Genomic DNA, 10,865 nt, shown 5'->3' with positions numbered 1-10,865 from the left:
TATAGCTTTCGGATTCCCAGATTGTACAAGTTATTGTTGCTTTTCATCATGTCATTATTATTATTTATTTGTTTTTTTTTTTTTAATCGAAAAAGTGCCTAGGTTTGTCACCCAGCACATGTCAGTTGCATAAAGCTTCCCATGAATTGTGGTGTCAAATGACCCCACGTGTGCAAAACGGTAAAGTTGCTAAAATTGTTTCCTTATGTACTTTTTGGGCTTGTTTTGTTGTAGATAGAGCTGGCGCAGCCTTTTATGACGGTGGTCCAATTGGTGTGTGAAAATGGGCTAGTTCACAAGAGTTTGTATTTTTCTGCTGTGGAAACACAAAGTTGGGTTTTTTTCGTCTGCTGGCCGATACTTGGACCCAATAATTTCCGATGCTTCTTTAAAGAAACAACCCCAAAATGAAATATGTGACGCAGAGAATAAAAATGGGGCTTTACAAACTGACTGAAAAAGAAATCTTTTTTTTTTTTTTTTTCTTGTTTTCATTGTATTTATTCTCAACGCCAATAACATTCGTGTAAATAACACGAAATTCACCAGTCACAAACTAAGATTACAGTCTTTTCAAACTCATTATTACATATAACAGACATCATATTATATCCTGTATTTTTACCTATTACAATGTAGAGCTGATTCGAAAACAAGCACTTTTATGTCTATTTAACTTGATAAATCAAAACTTCATTTGTAATAGTTCTCATTATCCTGTTAATGAACCAGTAATGGTAGCTGCCTCCAAATTAGAATGAAAACGCATCATCATCATCATCTTGAACTTGAGGGTGAAGGAATTCAAACTCTTTAACCGTCTAATAAAGTCAGGTGTGATATTACCGTTAGATTGTGTTTGCAAGTACAGAAACGTATTATCAAGATTAGCAATATATGGTAAGTTCCTTAGTTTAAAGCAGCGTTTGAGGCATTCAGATTTAAAATGATATGTGCTACAAGTAGGCCATATTGTGGACTACGTTTGCTTTCTAGTGGAAAGTTGTAGGCTTATCTGCCTAACTTAGGGTTAGTGATTAGCTGCAACAACTCCCCCACTAAACCTTAAGGACGGTGGTGTAATCTTCTTGTTTGAAACAAAGAACCACAACTAGGACTTTCTTTGAAGTGACTTTTCATTGCAAATATGGGTCCAAATATAAAAGGATCTCTAGCTAACCCATGATGTTGCATTATGATTAAGACCATAGATTAAAGTTGATGAAGCACCGTATATATGCATGTTTGGCATAGCAATGACAATTCTCTAAAAGAATTTTTTTTTAGCCCCCATCGGATTGTGTTCCAATCAAATCACATAGTGATGAGAAGTATATAAGTGACGCGTTTGGGCTACAGTCCCGTCTGACTGTTTAGTATTACGCTTCTCTTCATCCCTAATAACTTTTTTTTTTTCTTTTCGGCATTGTAACAAGCCGTATTTTTATATGATTGGTTTAATTAAAAACCCGGCTGTTAATTTGATAATAATTGAAACTTTTATTTGAGTTAAATTTTGTTTTGGTAATTTCTTTTCAAATTTGTCGCTCCAACCTTATATGGTTGCTTGATACTTTTCTTGCAATTTACTTATTATCTGAGAACAATTAATTTTATTTAAAACCATTCACATGTCCTAAAGTACATTTTTGTTTTGGGCTTGAAATTATTGTATCCATAAGGCCCACTTTAAATTTCCTATATTTTCCTCCATATCTTCCGCGCTAACACTCATTTCACACCCATTCTTTCTTTGCTTCTTTTTCTATGTATTCAACCACCATTCTAAGTAAAGAAATAGGATCTTACCCATTTCCCCTCTTGCTGCTACCTTTTGCCAAGTGCCGATACTAAACTCTAGAGACCAAAATCACACCACGTTGATTTAACTGATTTAAATTTTTAAAATTAAAAATTTTTAAAAAAAATGTTACATCTAACAGTTAAATTTTTTTTTTAAAATATTATTTTTTATTTAAATTTAAATTTAAATTAAAAATTTAAATTTGCGGAATGAACAAATGGATATCTCTTAGAAATCATTTATCCATGAGATTGGCTGGGGACTTTATTGACGCTATCCTCGGCGATGGAGAAGAAAGAAGTAGCCGACAGAGAAAAAATCGCATGCTTAGAGGGCTGGCGTGACGAGGAGTGAGCTTAGAGGATTGAGTCTTGGTCGATTCTCATAAATCTGAACTGGGCATTGTTCTTCTTCCCTCCAAATCTTTAGGTGTTTTTCTCTTTCTCTACTCTTCCTTGGTCATGAATATTCTAAGTTGATTTTGGGTCTAAATTTGACTTAAGAGTTATGGTTTTGTTCATGAAATCGTTGGGTCTATTGACTGTTTTCAAGGAATTGGTTTCTCGGGTTGTTCATATAGTAATTTATTTCTCCCATCTTTCTTGTAAATTGTTTGGTTTATTATTTAGTCTTGGCTTGTTTGGGTAATATGAAAATATACCTTCTTGATTCTGTTTTGAGTAAATGAAGAACCTTCGATTCCTTTCATTTGGTTGAAATGTGCACTCTATTTCTTATGAGCTAATTTGGTATGAACATATACTTGAATGCGCGTTTATTGTTGTACATTCAATTACTACCAGATTTTATTTTTGCATCATTTAGTGAACTTTGATGATTTAGTTTCGTGTTTCGTTGTTCATGAGTATTTCTGGTGCTCTCCATGTTGTTGCTTTGGATTCTACAATATATTTTGGACTGAGAATTGCATTTGGGTTGTGGTTTCTTATATATTTGAATCAAGATTTATCTGTCATTTTTCTTGTAGGCTTTTAGTGTAGGGATAAGATCGGTTAGTGTCCTATTTTGGTGAGCATGATGATTTTGGTTGCTTGACTTTATTTAATAATTATTTATTTTTATCTTTATTTGTATTTTTGTTATATTTCACTTATTACCACATCACGATGCCTATATTATTGTTGTTGTTGTTGTTGTTGTTACCTTATGTGCAGTTCTAGATTTATGTATATAGCCAAGTTTCCTTGAATGAACTAGTTGACCACTTCCGTAAAATTTCTTCCACACATTTAAGATAGGCATTTTGAAAAGTTTGTGGAGATTTTCTACTTTTATTAGGCTAAATTTTTTTAGGATTCAGTCCAACTAGAGATTTGTCTCAGTTCCCTTTGAATTTTCCCTTTTTGCTACGTTTGTATCCATGTTGAATAAGACGTGTTGCATCATTCAACTTTGATATTATTGTCTGAAAACTTGAAATGTTTGATATTAGAGTAGTGTGTACTATTTACTTGACGAATTAATGAAAAATCTTTTTAATTCACGTCCCTTGGTCAATTGATGTGATTTAGTTGCCACATTAAATACTATGATGGTTGTTCTGATTACGTTGGTTTTATGTTAGTCCTCTTGAGGAGGTGGTTCTTGGTTCATTTTATCTTTATGCTCAACCCCCACTTGGCTTTTGGGTTACTAATTGCTTTCAAGGTGTCGTTTTATTACCCTTCTGTCAAATCCGATTTCAAGAGTCCATGTTGTCTTCTCACATGTTTTACTTTTATGTCACCTGTCCATTTATATGTCATTTTGGTCCGTTATTGATTGAGTGGGTGAACTAAACCTGTATATATAGGGGATTGTGTTTTTACGGGGAAGGAAATGACAAAGCTTCATTTATGCTGGAGTCGAGGTAGGTATTCTATTATTCAGCTTTTGTGATATTTTATTTAATTAATTGGTTAATTTTAAGAAATGAAATTGTATATTATGTTATGTTAGCGGGCCCATCCTGTAGGATGCAGTGTGGCTGAGTACTTTTGACATGATTTCGAATAAATGCATGGTTAGGTAATTGCAAATCGGACACCTTAGTAAGAAATGTGTGCTAATAGAAGGGGTGGGCGTTTACCATTCTTTGGGTGTGATACCCTAAAAACGAAAAGAGTGGAGAGGCGTCGGCGCTCAAATTCTCAAGATTATTGTGCAGTAGTTATGTTATGGTGAGGGCCCAGGATGATAGTCCATCCTTATTCATGGTTCGAGGACTGATTTAGTAGAGACATTGAGATAGATTTTCTTGCTATCAGTGTCTCTGAGTTATTACGGGCGTGTTTCAAAAAACTCAAAAAAAGACAACTCAAGTTTTAACTTTATTTAAGTTCATGTTCTTTTAAATTTGAACTCCAGCTTGAACTTAAGTTTGAGACTAAAACTCGAGTTCAAGTGTCCCCTTCAACTCGAGTTCAGAAACTCGAACTCAAATTAATAAACAGTATTTTTTCTGTTCTTAAAAATGCTATTAATTTTTTCGTTTTAATCCTGATTGAGATGATTTTTTTTTATGCGTTGACAACGAAAATACTAATAACTCAAATGTACACAACCAAACACAAACTCAAGTTATAATTTTAACTCAAATTATAACTTAAATTTAACTTAAAAATTACATTCAAGTCACATTCTAAAATAACAAACCTTACGCTTTTTGGGAGTTCTTCGACTCGAGAGCACAGGCTTGATTATTGTACAGATACCGACCATCTGACTTGTTATATATATATAAATATATATATGTCTTAATGACGATTTATTGGAAATATGAAAAGACTAACCATACAGGTTTTAAAACGGTAAATCAATAAAAACTAAAAGGTGAATAATGGTTTTCCTACTGGGCATTGTTATACAGGTTCATAAAGTTTGGTTCAGTCGTATCAAATTGGCGAGTCTCTGTTCACGTCAGCTAAGTATTGGGTTTTTGAAGTTGAATATGGTGGTTCGTCCATTTTCATATTTGATTGGTTTTCTGATGTACTTTTAGACTCAGCCTAGAAATGTGTGTTTTGTGTGCATGGAGGTTGTAGAAAATGAAACTACCCCAGTTGAACAATGCCAACTTGTATCTTTATTATTTTTAAATTGTTCATTTATTATAGGTCTATTTAGTTCGTTAATTTGAGTTTTTAATTCGAGTTGAGATGTGATTTTATATGATAATTTTTTACTGTAACAAAAAAAATAGATGTGACTGTTTTTTAGAGCTTTTTATTATAATAAAACTCGAATCGACGAAATAAATAGGGTCTAAAATTGTGCGGCGATATTTAAAATTTTTATCTTGAAATTATCGTTCTTTTAAAAATATTTTTATTTTGTTTTACATTTATTTTTAAAAGTCTCCGGAGCAACAGTTATTTTCTTAATTTTGAATTTATTTAAATGTTAAATCTTGTTTTATCTTATTTAATTTTTATTAGTCACTAACCCCACTTAATAGCGTTACAGGCATTATCTATAATCTGTACACTGTAACGAAACTTGCAATAATACTAAAAGTAGAAAGCGACTACATAGCTTTGTTACTTTTTTTTTTTTTTTTTCTCACAAATTATAAGCACATTTCTTAATTCTTATCCTATGGCCACTAATTATAGGAAACAGGTGGTGGGTTTGGAAACAAACCATCTATGTGCCACGTGTACATCTTGTTATTGGTGTCATTTCACAAAGAGAACCTGCATATGTGTCCCTATTATTATCATCAAGACATTTACTAAGTTTGGTTGTTATTTCTTAAGTGGACCAGAAGTGTTTTGCTTTTGATGCCTTTTAAGAGGATTTTCAAAACTAATCAGAAATAATAGAGGACACATGCACCATGTTTCATGTCAAATCAACACTGAACCAGCGCCAAGAATATGTTCTCATCCCTCCCCCCAACTTTTTTCATTTCTATTTCTTTTCACTGCAGAATTATATATGGCCATCATGATCATTTAGTAACAAAAAGAATAATAATGATGTGTCAATTGTCCAAGCTATACGGAAACAAATATTTATATTAGCTCTAACACTATCATTGATAGTAGAATAATTATTGTAAGTACGTAACTAGGCATAAAAATGCACATTACTAATTTCTTATGCCAAAAACAAAAACCCCTTGATTCATTAACGCTTTTAATTTTGGTGGTTTTGAATGAATCAGTTAATTCCCCACTTATGATATATAGCAAAGAGGCCAAGTGTTTGGTCTTCATATGCTTTGTGCTCTTAGCTCCCCACTAAATACTGCCTGCTTATTTGAGATATGGTCCCCTTAATGGAACTTTGTGAGCTGTGACTTTCTTTGGTGTGAAATAAAAACCCACATTGTGGTGTTCCAAATCCACAATCTTTAACTCAAACCTCGAGAGCCGCTTCCAATACCGAATCCGATCTTGATTTGGTTTTATCCTAATTGCCCAATAGATGGCTAGTGCGAGTAGTTAAATAATCACTCTCTTTTTTTTATACTCTCGTGGCAGATAAAAAGTTACCCCTTCAATTATTTCCTACTTTTATATTGTTTATTATGCCAGTAGTTGAAGGAATTTGAAAGTTGGTAACGAGGTACGTCTTTATTTTTTAATCGTCAAATTTTATATTAAAAATTAATTTTTTTTATTTTTTTAATTTTAATGTAATTTTAATCATGTACAAAAGTATAAAAAAAAAAAAACATACGTTAATCCATTAAAAATTAGTTCAAAATATAAATCTAGTAAGGCGACTATTTTATATTGTATACATAAATGTTCAGTTATTAGAATTTTATACATTTTGAAATATATATTCTAGTTAAGATAGCAACAAGTTGGGTTTTATTTTCGAGTTTTTAGTACAATTGTCTCCCGAACTTGTCGTGATTTAGCAAATTGCTCCCTAAACTTTTAATTTTGATAATGAACCCCCCGAACTTATAAAAATATTGCAATATGTCCTATTTAACTAAATTTGCTCTTTTTTTTTAGATTTAAAGGATTAAAAGTTGATAAATTAACAGATTTATGTCACATTTGAATCAAGATGTTAAAATTTTTTGTCGAACGTGCTTTTTCGAAACTAATTGAATATAATTATTGTAAAAATGGGACATGTTGTAACAACTTTACAAATTAAAAGGACAACTTGTTAAAATTAAAAATTCATGACGTAAATTGCTGAAACCATATAAGTTTACCGGGCAAATGTGTAAAAATACCCTTTATTTTCTTACTTAATCCCAAGACTTGTTGCTTTCAATAGAGTGGACCAAGCACAATGCATTAATCCCAATGGTTCTCTTTTTCAGATTCACAAAGTTACGTTAAGAAAATGCAAGAGCAGAAAGCAACCAACATTGACAACAGGACCAATCACGAGTCTATCTCTTTAGGCTTTTGTTAAGGAAGCGTATGTGTTGTTATCCCAATTCTCAAATAATTCTAAGGTTTCATCATGACAAATATATGGGATATTGTGAAATAATGACAAATCTCATGACATGTTTTGTTACATCCCTATCAATATCCCAAAGCCATTCAGTTAAAAATCCCATTTCTGCTCCGTCATTTGGATAGATCTCTATTTGTTGTCAAGCTAGCTAGTCTATGTGTAATACTCGCCAGACAAGCAGAATTTAGACCAAGTGATTGACCAATACACGGCCACCAATATATGACCAAATCATAACTTACAAAAGCTTTTCCACACTGATTAGAGCATCATTGAAGTGAAATATTTTGTGTATTTACAGCTCTTTATGAAATCCATTTTCCTCACCCAATTGCCTACATAAAAAAATTCCAAGATTTATAATAATCTCCCTAAAAATGGGCAAATTTTTATACTAATAAATTCAAAAAAAAAATCTCAAAATAATCTAGACTTGCCCCTAAACTTCAGGTGGTTTAACATCTTCAGTAGAATGATGATGATGTTGTGATGACCCATTTGCCTCACCAACACCATTACCGTCCACTGATCTTTTTTTGACGACCCCAAATCTCACCAAAAGCTCCTCACTCCAATCCCATACGTGCAACACCACGAACGTCCCAATTCCACCAATCAACCCGTACGCTATAGAGTAAGTCAACGGAGTCAAAATCAACGTAATGAACGCTGGGATCGCCTGCCTCATGTCATTCCAATCAATCTCCACCACCGATCTCATCATCAGCACCCCGACCAATATCAACGGCGGGCCAACCGCCCACGCGGGAATCGACGCCAGCAACGGAGTGAAGAAGAACGCCAAGAAGAAGTAGCCCGCGGCCGTTAACGCCGTCAGCCCCGTCCTCCCTCCTTCTCTTATCCCCGTCGACGACTCGACAAACGCCGTCACGGGTGACGTGCCCAAAAGCGACCCCACCACTATCGACGTGGCGTCCGACATGAAGGCGAAGTACTGCCCCTCGAAATCGCCGTTCTCGTCGGCGAATCCGGCGAAACGCGCCATGGAGTACAATGTTCCGGTGGTGTCGAGTATATCGACGTACAGAAACGTCACCAGAGCTTCCCAAAAATACCCTTTCCCTATGCTTTTAAAGCTTAACGCCCCCGCCGTTTTCTCGATCGTGTGCACGTCAACGATTTTCTTGAAGTAATGGAACGACGCGTCTCCCGAGGGAGTGTCGGGGAACGCCGTTACGCTCGTGTTACGGAACCACGACACCGCCGTGACGAACACGATCCCGTAGATCATCGCTCCTTTGATGTTTTTGACCAAGCAGTAAGCGATTATCACGAAACCGACGATGGCGAGCCAGAATGTGGGGCTCTCCATTCGGTTGTGGAGGCAGAGGATTCCTCCCGACACAGTGCCTCCCTCGAGGAGCGTGACCGTTCCGTTTGCTGAAGTCACCACCGGAGCCAACGACGCGCGGGAGGAGGCCGGGCACGCGCCGAGCGTGACGAGGGTGGAGGAGCTGTAGCCGACGAGTCCGATTCCTTGGTTGTTTTGGAGTCCGATGAAGGCGAGGAAAAGGCCGATGCCGGCGGAGGAGCTGATCCGGACGGGCTTAGGGACGAGCTTGGCGAGCTTGGCGCGGAATCCGACGGCGGAGATGAGGAGGAAAATTAGTCCTTCCATGAAGACGGCGGTTAGGGCGCTCTCGTAGGAGACGTTGCCGGATCCGTGGTATCCTACCACGGTGTAGGCGAAGTAGGCGTTGGTCCCCATCCCGGGGGCGAGGGCGAGTGGAAGGTTCGCGAAGATTCCCATTATCACGCAGCCGATGAGGGAGGACACCACGGTGGCGACGATCAGGTCCTTCCGGACTTTATCCAGACAGGCGGCGTAGCCCGGGTTGACCGGATCGAACTTGCAGGACTCATTGGGTTGGATGACCCGGAGATTCGGGCCGTTGCAGGAGGCGATGGAGACGGATGAGTTGGAGCAGAGAGGGACGCAGTCGGAGACGCCGCAGGGGCCGCCGGAGTCGGCCAAAATCGAGGCGTTCACGGCCAGGATGTACGCCATCGTCAGAAAAGTCGCCGTTCCTGCACGGAGCTCCGTCGTGAAGGTGGAGTTCCGCTCGGCGAGTTTGAATCGCTTCCCGACTCGGCTGTTCGCGACGAACGCGTTCAGTCGACTCAGTGGCTTTTGCCGCGCTTCCATAACCATCGAATAATGGAGTTATAGAACAAACGAACAAACGACACTCCTGTTTCTTTTTTGTGAAAATCTAGAAGTAGAGACAGGAAATACTATACTAAAAACTGTGTTTGGCCTTTTGTTCGAACGATGATCTGTAGCTTATAATCCATATAAGAAGAGAGCGTGGGAGAGTAACGGAGAAAAAAAAATTTTGATTTTGTTATTACACGAAAATAGAAGAAGGGGATAGATTCCCAAAAAGAGGGATCTTCTTATATAAGAGAGTATCTCCGGGGCTTTTTCCAACTAGGCTAATATGATTCTCATTGACTTTCTTTCTTCTTTTTTTTTTTCTTTTTTTTTCCTTTTTTTTAATTTTATTTTCAGATTCCAAATATGTAAAACGAGGTGTGAAAACAAAAACAGTGAATAGAGAACATTGAATATTGAATTATATCAATTGGAAGCGTAATTATATGGATTTTTATTTAATGAATGAGTATGTTGACCGGTGAGATTGATAACGTAGAAGCTCCAATTTTTCGACCAAAAACTGAGGCGCATTTTGACCAGTTAGTATTTGTCCTTTTTTTTTGCGCTAGAAGTTAGTATTTGTCTATTTGATGACAAAAGATTATCTCCCCACTTATTTTTCAAGTGCGGCTTTAAAAAGTCTGATTTTTCTATGGGTGGCCATAATTCAAACGTCAATATCAATATATGTTTTCGTTCTAAAATAATTTTATTTTTTTATATAAAAATAAAAATAAAAACATTTATATTTATATTTTAAAATTATTTTTAAAAATATGCTTGATAATTTTATTTATAAATTATTTTCAGTTTTAAAAAAAACTAAAATTACATTTAGTAATTTTATTTTTAAAAATATGTAATTATATTTAAAATAATTGAATCTCAAATTTCACCAACAGAAAAATCCATGCCTGTGAGTCTCTCTATCTATCTCTCTCTCTTCTTTTGTTTCTCTCAGCAATTCCGTTTTTGCTCATCAGAAAATGTGAAAAACATTTTCAAAAACGGAAACAAACGTGTCCAATATTTTCCTTTGCGTGAAGGTGTGAACTATGAAGTATGTTACATATTCTTCCAATGGGCATGAACCGTTGTTTTCTTTGATTTCAACTACCCAATAACAATTAACGTGTGAACAATTAAGACGAAATGAAATCATTAGCAAAAATTAAGACGAAATGAAATATGGTGCCAAGTTTCAAATACCAAAAACGTCGTTCAAAGATCGCCAAATTTAAAAAGAAAAATAGAGAAAACGACAACCAAATACAGATAACGACAACCAAGAGAACTCGCTGCTGAGTGCTGTCTGACTTTTGACTTTTTTTTTTTAACTAAAACATATTTTATTATGCCTCGAGTATCCTGTTTTGCGTCGAGGTTTTAAATAACATTTTCTCTCCCACCAAAAACTGCGACTTCTTAGCTTGTTTTCACATTTTA

The 10,865-nt window shown here is 35.9% G+C and overlaps 1 protein-coding gene and 1 long non-coding RNA gene across 3 annotated transcripts; one reads left to right on the top strand and one right to left on the bottom strand.

Annotated features, from left to right (window-relative positions):
* Positions 1-2,021: 2,021 nt before the first annotated feature.
* Positions 2,022-4,910, top strand: LOC112092939. 2 transcript variants are annotated; one of them, XR_002902829.1, is made up of 3 exons: positions 2,022-2,233; positions 3,618-3,674; positions 4,674-4,910. It is a non-coding gene; the product is annotated as an uncharacterized LOC112092939 (long non-coding RNA). The 2 variants fall into 2 exon arrangements; XR_002902830.1 differs by lacking the exon at positions 4,674-4,910 and adding an exon at positions 3,833-4,112.
* A 2,234-nt stretch (positions 4,911-7,144) lies between these two features.
* Positions 7,145-9,844, bottom strand: LOC21394489 (adenine/guanine permease AZG1). Its single transcript, XM_010105327.2, has one exon. It carries the CDS (start codon positions 9,411-9,413, stop codon positions 7,680-7,682), a length of 1,734 nt encoding a protein of 577 aa, XP_010103629.2. The 5' UTR covers positions 9,414-9,844; the 3' UTR covers positions 7,145-7,679.
* Positions 9,845-10,865: the final 1,021 nt, after the last annotated feature.

The sequence above is a fragment of the Morus notabilis genome, unplaced genomic scaffold (genome assembly GCF_000414095.1).
Source record: "Morus notabilis unplaced genomic scaffold, ASM41409v2 Scaffold813, whole genome shotgun sequence".
Taxonomy (NCBI): domain Eukaryota; kingdom Viridiplantae; phylum Streptophyta; class Magnoliopsida; order Rosales; family Moraceae; genus Morus; species Morus notabilis.
This window is presented reverse-complemented; position numbering and strand designations above follow the sequence as displayed.